The following is a 17,999-nucleotide window of genomic DNA, read 5'->3' as shown; positions in this document are numbered from 1 at the left end:
CCGTATTTGGCGTAAATATGTTGCGTGGTGTGAGGCCAGGAAGGCCCCTACAGAGGAATTTCAACTGGGTCGTTTCCTGCATTTCCTGCAAACAGGACTGTCTATGGGCCTAAAATTAGGGTCCATTAAGGTTCAAATTTCGGCCCTGTCAATATTCTTCCAAAAAGAACTAGCTTCAGTTCCTGAAGTTCAGACGTTTGTCAAGGGGGTACTGCATATACAGCCTCCTTTTGTGCCTCCAGTGGCACCTTGGGATCTCAATGTAGTTTTTGGGTTCCTAAAATCACATTGGTTTGAACCACTCACCACTGTGGACTTAAAATATATCACATGGAAAGTGGTAATGCTGTTAGCCCTGGCCTCAGCCAGGCGTGTCTCAGAATTGGCGGCTTTATCCTATAAAAGCCCTTACCTAATTTTTCATACGGACAGGGCAGAATTGAGGACTCGTCCTCAATTTCTCCCTAAGGTGGTTTCAGCATTTCACTTAAACCAGCCTATTGTGGTGCCTGCGGCTACTAGGGACTTGGAGGATTCCAAGTTGCTGGACGTAGTCAGGGCCCTGAAAATATATGTTTCCAGGACGGCTGGAGTCAGAAAATCTGACTCGCTGTTTATCCTGTATGCACCCAACAAGCTGGGTGCTCCTGCTTCTAAGCAGACTATTGCTCGTTGGATTTGTAGTACAATTCAGCTTGCACATTCTGTGGCAGGCCTGCCACAGCCAAAATCTGTAAAAGCCCATTCCACACGGAAAGTGGGCTCATCTTGGGCGGCTGCCCGAGGGGTCTCGGCTTTACAACTTTGCCGAGCAGCTACTTGGTCAGGGGCAAACACGTTTGCTAAATTCTACAAATTTGATACCCTGGCTGAGGAGGACCTGGAGTTCTCTCATTCGGTGCTGCAGAGTCATCCGCACTCTCCCGCCCGTTTGGGAGCTTTGGTATAATCCCCATGGTCCTTTCGGAGTCCCCAGCATCCACTAGGACGTCAGAGAAAATAAGAATTTACTTACCGATAATTCTATTTCTCATAGTCCGTAGTGGATGCTGGGCGCCCATCCCAAGTGCGGATTGTCTGCAATACTTGTACATAGTTATTGTTACAAAAAAAATCGGGTTATTATTGTTGTGAGCCATCTTTTCAGAGGCTCCTCTGTTATCATGCTGTTAACTGGGTTCAGATCACAAGTTGTACGGTGTGATTGGTGTGGCTGGTATGAGTCTTACCCGGGATTCAAAATCCTTCCTTATTGTGTACGCTCGTCCGGGCACAGTATCCTAACTGAGGCTTGGAGGAGGGTCATAGGGGGAGGAGCCAGTGCACACCAGGTAATCTTAAAGCTTTTACTTTTGTGCCCAGTCTCCTGCGGAGCCGCTATTCCCCATGGTCCTTTCGGAGTCCCCAGCATCCACTACGGACTATGAGAAATAGAATTATCGGTAAGTAAATTCTTATTTATGGGCTGGTGGTGCAAAAGCAGGCATTAGGTCGCTGTGAGGCAAACTGAAGTGTAGTCGACAGAAATTATTCAGAACAAGGAGGTCAACACGGTACCAGGGGGCAGGCAGAATATGGTCAGGATTAAACAAAGGTCAGAACCAGGAAGTCTCTATAAACAGTACTATGGGCCTAATTCAGACCTGATCGTAGATGTGTGATAAAACGCACATCTACCATCAAAATCTTAGAGATACCCAGCACAGGGCTAGTCCGGCCCACATGCCAAGCACTACCAAACTGCAGACGTGCAAAAGCATCACATGCTTTCACACCTGCCGAGTAGCCTCCCGCCTATGCAGCCTAGCAGCTACTCCCCATGTTTTTGGCCGCAGCGGCTGCGTGTGAAGTCACGCAGCCGATGCGGCCTGCCCTGCAAGTGGTCTGGACACACCTGCGTTGTCCGGACCACGCCCCCCCAACACCGTCGACACGCCCCCGACCACCTTTGCCTGTCAATCTAGCAGAGGCAATCGCACCTTCGCATCTCACTGTGTGCGCACGTGCAGTGCGGCTGCTGTGCGTGCGCACACAGCACAGGGCTTCAGCCTGCGTTTGCTGCTGCCCTATGTAAGCAGGCAATGATAATTAGACAGACGGACTGAACTAGAACACAGGAATAACACTGGGAACTCTAACAGTACAGACACAGGTCCCTGCCTACAACGTAGCACCAGGGAACCAGGTGCTCCTACTTACCAGGCTCCAGCATGCTGTGACAACACCATACTACACCCCCGGGCAGTCATCTGGTCAGGCTATACATTAGCCGGCTGTTACAGAATGCATACCATGATTCTGTGTTGCACTTTTATACATGCACATCATTTCAGTGATATTACAAACATACCGCATATACTATAATATAAAGGCACATAACAAACAAATCGTACATTGTAAACCCAGTACACTTTTGTGTACGCCATGGAATAAAAATACCTGTAAAGACCAGGTAAACAATACCTGTTATAACAAATCTTTTGCACTTACTTATAATATACATTCTTTTACATCACAGAATGCTAGATAGGTTTGCAGATGAGCCACATACTTGCTGCAGCAGTGTTGTATATATTAGAATAACACAACAAACCTTTCTAGAAAAAGCAAATTAATATAATACATAAATCCATTGTGTCTTGCAGTCCACTGAAGAAGTGTAAGCATCATGATGTGAGAGATACTATTTTTTCCCTCTCGTCTGGACGTGGAAAATGTGGTGTGGCAGTGATTCGCACTAGTGGTTCTGCAAGCAAAGAGGCTCTGCACATTCTAACAAAATGGCAAACATTGCCTCCTCCTCGGCAAGTTAAGCTGGCATCAATTCTGTGCCCAAAGTCAGGGGAGCTGTTGGACAGAGGGCTGGTGATGTGGTTTTCAGGTCAGTAACAGTCATTTAACATGCTGCTAACACATACAGTACATTGACCTGAATCCATATTCTGCTTTTGTAGAAAATCCAAAGATTACATTATTATTTATTTCTGCTGCGGGGTACACTGGGCTCCACAAGGAATGGACAATGGGGTGTAGAGTAGGATTTTGATCCGAAGCACCAACAGGGTCAAAAGCTTTGACCTTCTTCCCAAGATGCATAGCGCCACCTCCTATAGCACCCCACCTCCGTGCACAGGAGCTCAGTTTGTAGTTTGTGCTTGCAGTGCAAGAATGTAACAGGAAGAGCTGCTCACAGCAGCTCTAGAAAAAGCTTTTTCTGAGGAAAAAAGAAGACTACAAGGGCTGCAGCAGAGGCACAGATTGTGTTGGATGTCAGTAGACATCACCTGCTGCAGCTCCATCTCTCCCCCAGCGGCGCTGTACACTCCCGTGCCCTGGTTGCCGGGTACCTACAGCAGGAGGCTCCGGTTTTCTTCCAAGTTAGTCACACACGGCTGGGGCTCTCCGGGATCGTGTGGCCGCACTTCGGGAGGAGGTAAGTGGGTCCCGCTCGCGGGACCCGCACTTTATTGCGATCCGGTGCGGCCGGCGGGAGGCGGGCCGCGCGCGCTGGCGGTGGACACTGTGGCAGTACAGGCAATCCCACTAGATCACCAGGGCATGGTTGCAGGTCAGGTTTTCTCTCTAAACCTTTTTACAAGTAGCCCGCAGTACCCAGTGGTTTTGCCAGCAGAGGGGATAAGGTTTAGACCTGGAGCCCCTCCCTCAGCCCCAGGGCACCATTTTCTGCAAATGTTCCCGCCCTGGAGCTGCATATCTGTCTCTCCTTCACTCCCTGGCAGTGTCTGCGGCGCCATTATCCCTCAGCTCACTGTTCCTGGGAGTGCTGGGGCAAATCCTCCTATGTAAAGCCGCCTGGTTGTCAGTGCTGTGACTTTACAAGACACAAGTATTCTACCTGCCTTTTTTAGTCAGTGTTAGTTAAGAAAGAGTGCACTTAGTCAGGGTTTCCTAGTACAATTGCCCTGTGATATACATCCAGTTCTTACTGTGTACTGTTATATCTATTTTTATATAGCTGTGTAAGCTAGTACTGTGCAGTATTATTGTTAGTAATAACCTCTGCATTGTACAGACTGTGACTATTTGTGTGTGCATTTGATAGCTGAGTGGTGTCCATTTCGTGTCTTTCTCTCAACCTGCTATCCCTATATTCTATAACCTGAGGGGACTTGGTGCGTCAGGTTTTATCTAATATAGGATTTTCACAAAGATATACTGTATTACGTATTTTTCTCTGTGATTTAGTCACCATATCTCTCCTTTATCTCTGCTGGTGCTGACTACACTGCGCAGGGGTTTGGGCTAGAGGTATTGTGCTGGTGACAAATTGTACTGTGTTACCTGATACTGCAAGTTATATCATGTCTGCTTCTGAGGGTAACAGTTCTGGGGCTGAACACACTGCCGGTGTTGCTGAAGGCGCAGATACCTATGAGGAGAATATAGCAGCTTTGGGCTCTGGTTCTGGGGGCTCCTTGCCCCCCAGTGGACGGTGGCAACGGGAGCAAATAATTGGCCGCTTTTTCCACGCTTCTGCATACGCTAGTTCATAAACTAACACCCCCTATAGGACCCCCAATGCCGGTGCAACCGTTTGTGGTACCTGCAGCTAACCCGCCGTGGGCGGACGATTTATCTGCTCAAATAAAGAAGTTGAACCAGTCCCTGACTACTCAAAAGTCTGACCGTCGCTCGCCTACGTCCAAGGGGTCCTCTAAGCGAGCGCTTGTCTCCTCACAATCCACTGCTGTCACTGACACCTCGTCGGATGAAGACGGCACTTACACTGACCCCACAGGTTCTGACTCAGAACCGGCTGATGGGGAGGGTGGTTCACATGTGGATGTTCCTGATCTTTTGGAGGCTATTAAGTTAATTTTACAGATTACGGATGATCCTGAGCCATCCATTCCTCCTAAGAAACCAGATAGGTTCAAGCGTCAGAAGGTGATTAAACAAGTTTTACCTCACTCTGACCACCTAATTGATATACGTCACGAACCCTGGGAAAACCCGGGTACGAAGTTTGTGCCTCAAAAGAAGATGCTGGCTCGCTATCCCCTCGTGCCGGAGCTGTCTAAGAATTGTGAAACGCCTCCTCCAGTGGACTCACATGTGGCTAGGATGGTGGTTTCCTCAGCTCTACCGGTCACCACCGTCATGTCTCTTAAAGAGCCTACGGATAAACGTGTGGAGGGTTGTCTGAAAGCGATTTACACCCTCACGGGTGCTGCACAAAGGCCCACTATTGCAGCTACTTGGGCTGCAGAGGCCATTGAAGCATGGGCCTTGGAGTTAGATGCTGAAATCTCCTCTGACCATGCTAGCATATGCTTGTCTTATATTGTCACAGCTTCTCGTTATATTAAAGAGGCGGCTTCTGATGCTGGTCAGCCAAGGCCTCTACTACGTCAGTCCTGGCTCGCCGGATATTGTGGCTGAGATCCTGGTCTGTGGATCTGGACTCTAGAAAAACCCTGGAGGTACTCCCTTTTAAGGGAGATATTCTGTTTGGGGAGGATTTAAATAAGATTGTGGTTGACTTGGCTATTGCCAAAACTGCTTGTCTGCCAAGTACTGCTCCTTCTGTGTCGAAGGCTAAAAGTACTTCCTTTCGCCCCTTTCGTCCTTCAGGTAAAGCAAAAGGTCAGGCGTACAACAAGCAGGTCCGCGCTTCCAAACCTGGTAAGCCTAAGCCCAAAAGAGCCTGGGTGGCCTGTCAGCCAGCTTCCAAGACAGATAAGCCGGCCGCATGACGGGGCGGGCCTCCCTCTGGGGGATCCCAGGGTGGGGGGCCGGCTTCTAGGGTATACCCAGGAATGGTTGAAGACCACTTCAGATGCCTGGGTACGGGAAGTCGTCACTCGAGGTTACGCCATAGCCTTCAAAAACCGACCCCCTTATCGATTTTGCCAGACAGATGTCCCGTTGGACAAGACAAAGGCAAACACTCTACATTCGGTGGTACAGACCCTCCTGGATACAGGAGTCGTAGTACAGGTGCCTCTTGCGCTGAGGGGCCGGGGGTACTATTCTCCGCTGTTTCTAGTCCCTAAACCGAATGGGTCCTTCCGGCCCATTCTCAACCTCAAGGCACTGAACAGGTTTGTGAAGGTTTCCAAGTTCCGAATGGAAACCCTTCGCTCTATAGTTCTGGCCTTGGAACCTGGGGACTTCATGGTCTCCCTGGATATACAGGATGCTTACCTGCATATTCCTATAGCAGTGTCTCATCAGCAGTACCTGAGATTTGCGATTGGCAACTGCCATTACCAGTTTCGGGCTATACCTTTTGGTTTAACAACGGCTCCGTGAGTCTTTACAAAAGTCATGGCGGTGATGACGGTGGTACACCGCCGTCAAGGGGTCAGGATACTGCCGTATTTGGACGACTTGTTAATCCTGGCAAATTCCCCAGAACTTCTCCTGCGTCATCTAGATGTGACGGTCCGGTTTCTGCAAGCCCACGGGTGGCTCATCAACTGGAAGAAGTCATCCCTGATCCCTGCTCAGAGCATGGTGCATCTGGGAGCACTATTGGACACTCACAACCAGCGGTTGTTCTTGTCTCAGGAGAAAGTCCTGAAACTTAAGGACAGGATTCGTTGCTTCCTATCTCGTCCGCAAGTGTCGATACATTCGGCAATGCATGTGCTGGGCATCATGGTGTCAGCATTCGACATGGTGGGACGGCCTGCCTCATCGGATCAGGTCTCAAATTATCTCATTGACTCCGGAGGTCCGTCTGTCGCTGCTCTGGTGGCTCCGGGACCAACAACTGTGTAGGGGCCGTCCGTTCTGGATATCCGACTGGGTCCTGTTGACGACAGATGCCAGTCTAAGGTTGGGGCGCGGTGCTGGAGCAACACTCCCTTCAGGGGAGGTGGACCAAGGAGGAGTCCTTCCTCTCGATCAATATTCTGGAGTTGCGGGCGGTCTTCTAAGCCTTGGACCTAGCCCAGCATTTAATTCAGAACCGTCCTATTCAAGTACAGTCGGACAACGCCACCACAGTGGCTTACATAAATCATCAAGGCGGCACTCAAAGCCGCCTAGCAATGAAGGAAGTCTCACGGATTCTACAGTGTGCAGAACGCCATCTACCGTCCATATCGGCAATATTCATTCCGGGAGTCCTGAATTGGGAAGCGGACTTTCTCAGTCGTCAGGACGTGCATGCTGGCGAGTGGGGCCTCCATCCAGAAGTGTTTCAACTCCTAGTGGAAAGGTGGGGCCTTCCAGACGTAGATCTGATGGCGTCTCGACACAATCACAAGGTTCCGGTCTTAGGAGCAAGGACAAGGGATCCTCAAGCAGCATTCGTGGATGCGCTGGCGGTACCGTGGAGGTTTCGGCTGCCGTACGTGTTCCCTCCGGTGTCACTCCTGCCCAGGGTAATTTGGAAGTTCAAGCAAGAAAAAGGAATTCTGCTTCTCATAGCTCCAGCGTGGCCCAGACGACACTGGTTCTCAGACCTGCAAGGCCTATCGTCAGAGCGTCCAATTCTACTTCCACAACGCCCAGACCTCCTCGTTCAGGGCTCCTGTGTCTACCAGGACCTAGCCCGGCTGTCTTTGACGGCGTGGCTCTTGAAGCTTCCGTCTTAAGGGCTAAAGGGTTTTCTGAGGCGGTCATTCAAACTATGTTGCGAGCCTGGAAACCGGCTTCGGCTCGGATTTATTATAGGGTCTGGCATTCTTACTTTGTTTGGTGCGCATCTAACGATTATGACGCTTCCAAGTTTAGTATAGCCAAGTTGTTGGCTTTTCTTCAGCAGGGCCTGGACTTAGGCCTGCGTCAGGCCTCCCTCAAGGTTCAAATATCTGTCTTGTCGGTGTGGTTTCAGAGAAAAATTGCGACCTTACCTCATGTGCATACCTTTACTCAGGGCGTGTTGCGTATCCAACCTCCCTATGTCCCGCCTGTGGCTCCTTGGGACTTGTCGGTGGTTTTGAAGGCGTTACAAGAGTCTCCGTTTGAACCTCTTGGTTCAGCTGACCTTAAGTGGCTTTCCCTTAAGGTGGTGTTTCTGCTGGCTATTGCTTCAGCTAGAAGAGTGTCGGATTTGGGTGCCTTGTCCTGTAGTTCCCCATATCTGATATTTCACCGTGACCGGGTGGTTCTTAGGACTCGTCCCGGCTATCTACCTAAGGTGGTTTCTTCGTTCCACCTTAATCAGGAGATTGTAGTTCGGCACTTGTTTCTCCTGATCTGTCTCCCAAAGAGCGGTCTTTGGATGTGGTACGGGCTCTCCGTATCTATGAGAAGAGAACTGCTTCTGTTAGGAAATCTGATTCTCTCTTTGTTGTGTTTGGGTTTCACAAACGGGGCTGGCCTGCTCACAAGCAAACTGGCCAGATGGATTAGAATGGTGATTGCACATGCTTATGTGAAGGCTGGTCTCTCTGCTCCCGATCACATTAAGGCCCATTCTACTCGGTCTGTTGGATCTTCTTGGGCAGCCCAACGTGGTGCGACCCTTGAACAATTGTGCAAGGCGGCTACTTGGTCCTCTGTGAACACGTTCATAAGGTTCTATGCCTTCGATACTGCCGCTTCCTTTGGACGCCGGGTTCTTGTGCCCGCTACAGTGCGTCCCCTCCCATAAGGAACTGCTTTAGGACATCCCCAATGTCCATTCCTTGTGAAGCCCAGTGTACCCCGCAGCAGAAAACGAGTTTTATGGTAAGAACTTACCTTTGTTAAAACTCTTTCTGCGAGGTACACTGGGCTCCACAAGGCGCCCACCCTGACGCACTTTGCTTCTTTGGATTGGTATGGCATTAGCCGCTGACACTTCTCCTGTTGGGAGAGTGTGGTGTTTGTGGCAACTGGCAGTTGTCGTCTCTTTTTTACTTGATACTGCATTGGGCTGGTTAACAAAACTGAGCTCCTGTGCAGGGAGGCGGGGTGATATAGGAGGCGGCGCTAAGCATCTTGGGAAGAAGGTCAAAGCTTTTGAGCCTGTTGGTACTTCGGATCAAGATCCTACTCTACACCCCATTGTCCATTCCTTGTGGAGCCCAGTGTACCTTGCAGAAAGAGTTTTAACAAAGGTAAGTTCTTACCATAAATCTCGTTTTCTCATACATCCTAGAGGATGCTGGGGACACTTCAAGAACCATGGGGTATAGACGGGATCCGCAGAAGACATGGGCACTTTAAGACTTTCAAATGGTGTGACCTGGCTCCTCCCTCTATGCCCCTCCTCCAGACGTCAGTTTAGATCTGTTCCCAGGCAGACTGGATGCACTCTGAGGAGCTCTACTGAGTTTCTCTGAAAATACTTTGTTAGGTTTTTTATTTTCAGGGGGGCTGCTGGCAACAGTCTCCCTGCTTCGTGGGACTTAGGGGAGAGAAGTCAGACCTACTTCTAGTGAGTTTAAAGGGTCTGCTTCTTTGGCTACAGGACACCATTAGCTACTGAGGGTTTGGAACACTAAGCACGCCTAGGGGTTCATTCCCAGAGCCCGCCGTCACCCCCCTTGCAGAGCCAGAAGTCAGAAGACAGGTGAGTAGAAGAAGAAAAGTAGACTTCAGTGACGGTTTCTGAGGTACCGCACAGCGTGTACCTGGATTTACCGCGGCTACGTTTGACGGCATGACTGTTGAGCACCGGATTCTAGCCCGTAAGGGTATTCCCAAGGGAGTCATCCCCACTCTTATTCAGGCCAGGAAAGGAGTAACGTCTAGACCAGTGATTTTCAACCTTGTTTTACTCGCGGCACACCGAACAATATTTTAAAATTGCCAAGGCACACCATCAGTTCCCCACAGAAAAAAAACAAAAAACACAAATTGGCCCTCATATTAAAAAAAAATCCACACATACATTGGCCTACACAGAAAAAACAATCACATTGCTCCCCACATAAATCATATTGCTCCCTATATAAATCCTATTGCTCCCCACATGAATTATTCACATTGTTCCACCCATAAATCCTTATTATCCCCACATAAATCCTATTGTTCCCCACAGGAGAAGAAAAAACCCAAATATTAGCCCCTACCAGTCAGCTGTCCTCCTCCCTGTCCCTCAGTGGCGGGGGTTGTTCATAGTGGAGTGCTGCGAATACTGAGCAGTGGGCGGTCGGGCAGGGGTGGATGTGGGTGGGCAAGGAAAGCTGTGTATGCAGGTGGGAACTGGAAGATGTGTATACAGGCGGGTGGGCTGGCTGGATGGTGAGACGCGGTGGCCGTGACCTATGATATCACACCGCCGCGTCTTCAAGGCATAAGTCAAGGCCGGAGCATTACTGGTCCTCTAAGAAGAGCCCGGGCCAACAGTTCACTCTGAAGGTGCAGGAAGCTGCTCTGGCTCCGCGGCACACCTTGCAACTGGTCGCGGCACACTAGTGTGCCACGGCACACTGGTTGAAAAAGCCTGGTCTAGACGTTACCACCGTGTTTGGTGAAAATATGTGTCTTGGCGTAAATTCAAGAAAGCTTCAGCGGCATCTTAATGTGGTGTTGCAGTTCCTTCAATCACGTGGGTTTGAACCGAAGGTGAAGTTGCGGTTTCTCAATTGAAAAGTGGTCATCCTGTTGGCCTTGGTATCTGATAGGCGGGTGTCTGAGTTGGGGGCCTTATCTCACAAGAGCCCTTATTTGATCTTGCATGAAGATAGAACTGAATTGAGGACACGTCAGCGTTTTCTACCAAAGGGGTTGTCCGCTTTCTACAGGAACCGACTTATTGAGGTGCCTGTGGCTACTGGCGTCTTCAAAGTCTCTGGATGTGGTTAGAGCTTTGAAAGTTATGTCGCCTGGACGGCTCGGATTAGGGAAACAGAGGCTCTGTTTGTCCTGTATGTCCCAACAACATTGGGTGTCCTGCTTCCAAGCAGACCATTGCACGCTGGATCTGTAGTGCGATTCAGCATGCTCATTCCACGGCAGGATTGCCGTTATCGAAATCAGTGAAGGCCCATTCTACTAGAAAGGTGGGCTTGTCCTGGGCTGCTGCCCAGAGGTTCTCGGCATTACAACTTGGCCGAGCAGCGGTTTGGTTGGGTTCAAGCACTTTTGAAATGTTTTGCAGGTTTTGATACCCTGGCCACTTAGGACTTCATGTTTGGTCAATAGGTGCTGCAGAGTCATCCGCACTCTCCCGCCCGTTCTATAGCTTTGGTATAAACCCCATGGTTCATGAAGTGTCCTCAGCATCCTCTAGGACGTATGAGAAAATAGGATTTTAATACCTACCGGTAAATCCTTTTCTCTTAGTCCGTAGAGGATGCTGGGCGCCCGTCCCAGTGCGTACTGTTTCTGCAGTTATTGGTTGTGGTTACACACAGGTTGTGTTACGATTTTTGTCAGCATATTGCTGCGAATTCTTCATGCCGTTGGCTTGTGTTCTGTTGAATTCCACGTTCTGCGGCATGCTTGAGGTGTGAGCTGGTAAGATACTCACCGTGGTTTAACAATAAATTCTTTCCTCTAAATGTCCGTCTCCCTGGGCACAGTTCCTTAAACTGGAGTCTGGAGGAGGGGCATAGAGGGAGGAGCCAGGTCACACCATTTGAAAGTCTGAAAGTGCCCATGTCTCCTGCGGATCTTGTCTATACCCCATGGTACTTGAAGTGTCCCCAGCATCCTCTACGGACTAAGAGAAAAGGATTTACCGGTAGGTATTAAAATCCTATTTTCATTTATACGTCCTAACACAGTCGATTACAGTGCTATGAGGTGAGAAAGTAACCGTTTAGGATGCGGTTGAACAATGAGCAGTCTGGGTTAGGGGTAAGGTTCGGTTTTGGTGTTTTTAGTTTTGCTATTTGATCATTTAATAAAGGCAAAACCGATGAAAAATCAAACAAATAACCAACTTTAGAACATCAGATCAACTGTTGGTTATTTTGCATAGACAAGTATGCAAACATCAGATTTACCAAGCATCGGTTTTCAAACTGACAACACACTGATGGCCAACCAGCCCAAATTATAGACTACCAACTGACTAGCATGTTTGAGTTCTAAAACACATTTCATAGGACAAAGCACCTTTTCACATGTCCGTGTCCATTTCCTTTTATGTTTTGTTATTGCACAACTAAAAATCAGTAAATGTTACCTCATATAGAATAGGTGCTTGATGGATATCTCCATTGACAATTGTTTAAAAATAAAAATTACAGTTGAAACATTTATCAAAATAGTTATTACTTTGCATGTTGAAATATTTGTTGCGTTAACACTTTTTTAGAGAAACAATAAACAAATAAACATTTTAATGGTAAGTATGCTGAAATGTAAACATAATGTCAGCAAATAACTGGACATTATAATTTCCTTTTAGGAAGTGAGGTTATAGATGGATGCCCAGTGTTTGTGCATGTCGGTCCCCTCTGGTCCTTCTCATCTACTCCTACATCTAAATGAATAACAAATAACACAAAGAAAACAGATAAGACAAACACTGGAAAAGAAAACCTACATTAACTCTATACGCCTCACAAACACACCGCAGACACACACACATAAACACTAAGAAAACTGAAAAAAATTGCAGACGAAAGGTATGAGATAAACTTTTAAATAAGACAAGGCTACACACAAAAAGACAACTCTCAGAAATCGCTACAGAACTGGTCTCCAGTGTGCTTAGGCAGGGTTTTTTTTTTCTTACAAGGAGTTTGTGAGGTGCTGTAGGTTTATTTGGATTAGTAGAAAAGCACTGTGTGGAATTCTATAGACTTTTTGCGTCCACAGCTGCCATCTCATTTGATCGGAGCTATTCAGTTTGTGACGCTGGCATGGTGCGCCCAAATGTTTCAGGTTGAGAGGCGTAAAGTGGCTAAACCAGTGCAAAGTACTGGGCATGCTGTATTTGGGGGCCCAAAAACCATCTTCTGGTGAATTTCTGTTTGCCTCCTAAGGAGGGTCCGAGCAGAAATAATGGGAGTCTGCGTAACTTAATACTAGCAGCACAAACAATTGAATAGCGATGTTGGGTGCTGCGGCCATGATAAAACAATTGACTTCCCTTCTAGGAAACATTTTTTAGTCACAAACATGCATCTATACCTGTCGGTTTCCATATGTTTTGGAAATGATCCAAAATCAATAGTTAGTTAATTTATTTCAAAAGCTATAAATTTCATCAGGTCACCATTTGACTGCGCCACAGTCTGCGCCCAGATATGCCAACCTGACGCAGATGGGTAGTCGTGGGGGTTTAACTCAAGCTGCCACCGCAAAGAGTATTGGAATAGTGATCTTGTGTTTTCCAGACACTTAAACCACACTTACAAAATCCACAGTTCTTACACACATACAGAATAAGCTTCTCCAGTCACGTGAATTTATAAGAGATAACACTGATAAAATGTAAGTATTTATTGAGAAAATAACTCCATGGTTAAGTTACAAAGAAAAACAAAGGTAAATAAACAAGACGTACATTTATGGAATGCATAGACTGACTTCAAGTAAATAAAAAGGAATAAAAAGGCAGAAACCTAAATAATCTTACTGTGACGTCATGTGAGTAGGGTAGACCACATGAGCAGAAGATGGGTCCACTCCTAGAATGAAGCTACTTGTAGAATTAACACTGGATTTGGTTAAAACAGGCATATTTATCTGTCCTAGCAACTACTCATGACACACACCCACCCTTGTGGATTTTAACGCTTCCAAAACCAGAATTAAAGTGTCATTTAAAAAAAAAAAGCACATATACATTTCCTTTGACTAAATAGCTGGTGGCTTGTGACCCTGGCTAGTTAATTACAGGCTTACATACAGTTTTAAAAATGACATTTCATTACAGAATATACACTGAAATATACATCTTGGGTGCACTATTATAATAATTCACCTCATGGTCACGACCAGATTATTACTCATCGGACCGTGAGCACAGTTTACCCAGGGCACATAGAATGCATATAGTTATGACACATGTTTAGGCCGCAGGGATGGCATAGTGCACATGTTCACCCTTCTACGGACCTGTACTTGCTTCTCTCTAGGTCCTCTATACAGAATTTAAGATCTAAAATTGTATCAGATAATAAATCACACAGTCATTTTGATATCCACTTAGGCAATTTTAGATCTAATTTGTACCCCGTAACACTGGCAGTCCTGTTAAACATCTTATAATAACCGGTTGTTGTTACGAATTCATAAGTGTGACTAGAGATAGCCAGACCTTTCATATTTCAGGTTTACACACACGTATGTGTATGGTCAAATTTAGAAGAGACCTGACTGACTAAGATGGGTCTGGGACTCCAGGTCGACAACAAAAAGGTCGACACACCTTAGGTCGACGCCAATTGGTCGACACACCTTAGGTCGACATGGACAAAAAGTCGACAGGAACAAGGTCGACATGGAAAAAGGTCGACATTAGTTTTTTATGTTTTTTGGGTGTCATTTTCTTCGTAGAGTGACGGGGAACCCCAATTAGTGCACCGCGTCCCCTCGCATGGCTCGCTTCGCTCGCCATGCTTCGGGCATGGTGCCTTCGCTCGGCACAGATTACCGTTCCAATCGTAGTCCACGTGGATCGTTAAGTATGAAAAGGTTCCAAAAAAGAAAAAAATTGTGAAAAACTCATGTCGACCTTTTTCCATGTCGACCTTGTTCCTGTCGACCTTTTGTCCATGTCGACCTAAGGTGTGTCGACCAATTGGCGTCGACCTAAGGTGTGTCGACCTTTTTGTTGTCGACCTGGAGTCCGGATACCGACTAAGATGATTTCTTCCAATTATTGTGAGAGTATTTGATACCCTTATGTTCTCCAAAAATAATACTTGTCACTTGCAATGTTAGCCTGTATTTTACTAATAAAAATGTACACTTTTATTTTGGGGTTTTTAATTTTTGGAAACTCTTAAAATATTTTCTCATATGTCCTAGAGGATGCTGGGGACTCCGTAAGGACCATGGGGTATAGACGGGATCCGCAGGAGGCATGGGCACACTATAAGACTTTGAATGGGTGTGCACTGGCTCCTCCCTCTATGCCCCTCCTCCAGACCTCAGTTAGATTCTGTGCCCAGGAGTGACTGGACACACACTACGGGAGCTCTACTGAGTTTCTCTGGAAAGACTTTATTGTTAGGTTTTTTATTTTCAGAGAGACCTGCTGGCTTCAGGCTCTCTGCTTCGTGGGACTGAGGGGAGAGAAGTCAGACCTACTTCTGCGAGTTAAAGGCTCTGCTTCTTAGGCTACTGGACACCATCAGCTCCAGAGGGTTTGATCACTTGGTGCGCCTAGCTGCTTGTTCCCGGAGCCGCGCCGTCACCCCCCTCACAGAAGCCAGAAGAAAGAAGCCGGGTGAGTATATAGAAGTACAGAAGACTTCAGTGACGGCAGAAGACTTCAGTAACGGAGGTACAGCGCAGCGGTCGCGCTGCGCTCCATGCTCCCACACACCAACGGCACTCACAGGGTGCAGGGCGCTGGGGGGGGAGCGCCCTGGGCAGCAAGTTACTGAGGGTCTAGAAAATACTGCTGGCATGAGAGGCATATTTGGTGCCCGGACACCGTGTACGATACCCCCGCCAATGTAAAGCAGCGGTCACGCTGCGCACCATTGCTCCCCACACCAACGGCTTTACAAGGGTGCAGGAAGGGGGGAAGGGGGTGCCCTGGGCAGCAATATATACCTCATTGAGTGTGGTAAGACAGGTATACAGTGTGTAGACTGTATACGGACCCCGCCAACATTATATGCTATATTAACAGCGGGGCTGAAGCACGCCGAGAAGGGGCGGGGCTTAGCCCTCACAACAGGATTCAGCGCCATTTTCTCCATGTCCCCGCCAAAAGCAATGTACAGTGCAAACGAGGGGGAGCACAGTCTTTTAGTGCTATATAGAGAAAGATATAGCACTATTTTTAGATAATGGATATGTAATCATTGTTGTGCATATATCTCTGTGTGTTCCCTGTCAGATATACCCACTATAGCTTTTTTAATCCACATGTCGGCATGCATGAGTGCTCTGTCACAAACACCTGTGGGGTTCACTGTCGGCATCGCCGACGCCTGTTGGTACTTCATTCAGTAGATGCAGTGTCGGCAGGTCGGTAGTAGTATACTTGTAAAAAGTAAACACTGTATGGGAGACACAGTAGTGTGTGGATGACCCTGTCGGCACCAACTGTTATTACTGGGTGTAAATTAATATGCTGTAACTGCCTTATACCTGTATATATATTTATATGTATATGTATGGTACGGTTCCATGGGCCTGTAGCTCGAACACAGACATGGTAGTATATGTGGGGGAGTGTTATTAAAATTATATATGTATACTTCCCGTGGACCCCTCGGGGTTGCTAGAATGTTATTTTGCCTGGTTATTAATCCCTGCTGTCGACGAATACTGGATTTTCTGTCGACCATAACGTTTCCTGGTAGATCCACAACTGGGGCATTCAGTACATGGTCATACACATTCAAAACACATTATTGTCACTGGGAACCCGACGGTTCCGGACAATCCGCTTATATGTATGTTATTTTTATATATATATATATATATATATATATATATATATATTTAGGATCTGTGTGTAATTGTGTATTACATTATGTATAGTCATATTATGATTTATAATTAATGCTGAAGTAAAAGTATTCCTTCTCATGTACTGGTCGCTCTGTTGATTAAGCTCTAGGTCGGCCGTGTCGAGTTGGTCTCAGATCCTTTCAAGGAGTCCGAATGTTTATTCTTTTCCCGCCGCGGATAGAATACTGTGAAAGTCAACTCCTGGTTGACGAGGAGCCTGGTCACAACGGATCGTACACAGGAAGCTAAGTGATATTTTATTTCTATGCTTTGGAGTTATTTGCATTACATGCACATGGGGAAGTGGTTATATTCGGAAAGGCATCCGATAGAATTACCCTAAAGAGAGAGGGGATGTTTCTTATGTTGATTCTTCTCTATAACATTGCGGCACGTTGCCGTGCGAATAGGTATGGCCGGGGGAATGCTGAGGATAACTCCGAGAGATACTTGTTTTTTCCTGTGACGGTGTACCGCTGTTTGGGGATGCCTCAGTTCAGTCAATCTCGGCGGATACCGCTGGTAAGCCTAACTTCGTGAGTTAGTTTCCCTCGCAAGGGTTGGGGACGCATTCTGTTGTGGGATGCAGTCTTTTTAACTGTTTCGATGCCGTTCTTTTTTCCCTTTCGGTGCAGATAGTGCAAGGTGAAAAGGTAAGAGTTCTGCAGCCTTGTTAGGTTCGCAGAAGTGGATGTCGTTTCTGTTTTTACCACATCCACCGCATGTAGCTGGGTCTGCCTGGCTGGAGTCCACTCCGGTGGGAACTCGTCTACTACTTTTCAGTCAGTCCGGGAATGAACTTGGACCTGTGAGTGATTTATAGAATCCAAAGGGAGACATTCTGGCATTAACAGATGTCTCCCCTCACTGATTTTTTAAAATAGATCTTGCCATTCCCCTCTGGAAGGGGAGGTAGTACGCGACGCCATGCCAGAGTTGCGTCAGGTTCAGGGCATAGTCCTGCTGTCCCTGATAAAAAAAAAAAAAAAAGAATAACAAAGGTTTCCTGGGTTGATATCCAGGATTGTATTTGCTATTTCACTGGAGTGATGACAGTAGGATGGTATTCTTTCAATAGTAAGAGCCATTGTTATTCTGTACTGGAACACTCTCATGATTGAGGCGAAATCAAGACACAAGTGGTGCAAATCTTTGTTTTCTATCTGACTGTTCTTCAACACAGGGGAAGTCTGTTGTTCCCAACGACGCAGACGTCGGTGGTGGGTATCACAGTAGATACGGAACGGTTGAAGTTCTGTGTGTTCCGGTGGAAAGAGGTCTGAGGATCTGGAGTCGGATCAGATTGACAGTGACAATCCATCAATATGTCTGTTGATCAGGAGGACCTAAGAGGCCTTTTCGGTGAGCAGGTCAAATGCCAGCGTGGTTTTCACGGGGCCAATTGGAAATGTGGTCCGGGTCTCACCTGCACATGAGCCGGAATATAATCCTAATGGCCAGGATATCACTCCTGTGGTATCTGCTCAGTTCTCACCTCCTAG

General features: G+C 47.2%; 1 protein-coding gene across 2 annotated transcripts in view; it reads left to right on the top strand.

Annotated features, from left to right (window-relative positions):
- Positions 1-17,999, top strand: part of GTPBP3 (GTP binding protein 3, mitochondrial) — a 394,097-nt gene that overhangs the window by 42,937 nt on the left and 333,161 nt on the right. For both annotated transcript variants that reach the window (XM_063914578.1, XM_063914577.1), the window contains exon 3: positions 2,646-2,881. In XM_063914578.1, coding sequence (XP_063770648.1) covers positions 2,646-2,881 — 236 coding nt within the window. The remainder of the gene's footprint in view (positions 1-2,645; positions 2,882-17,999) is intronic.

The sequence above is a fragment of the Pseudophryne corroboree genome, chromosome 1 (genome assembly GCF_028390025.1).
Source record: "Pseudophryne corroboree isolate aPseCor3 chromosome 1, aPseCor3.hap2, whole genome shotgun sequence".
Taxonomy (NCBI): Eukaryota; Metazoa; Chordata; class Amphibia; order Anura; family Myobatrachidae; genus Pseudophryne; species Pseudophryne corroboree.
This window is presented reverse-complemented; position numbering and strand designations above follow the sequence as displayed.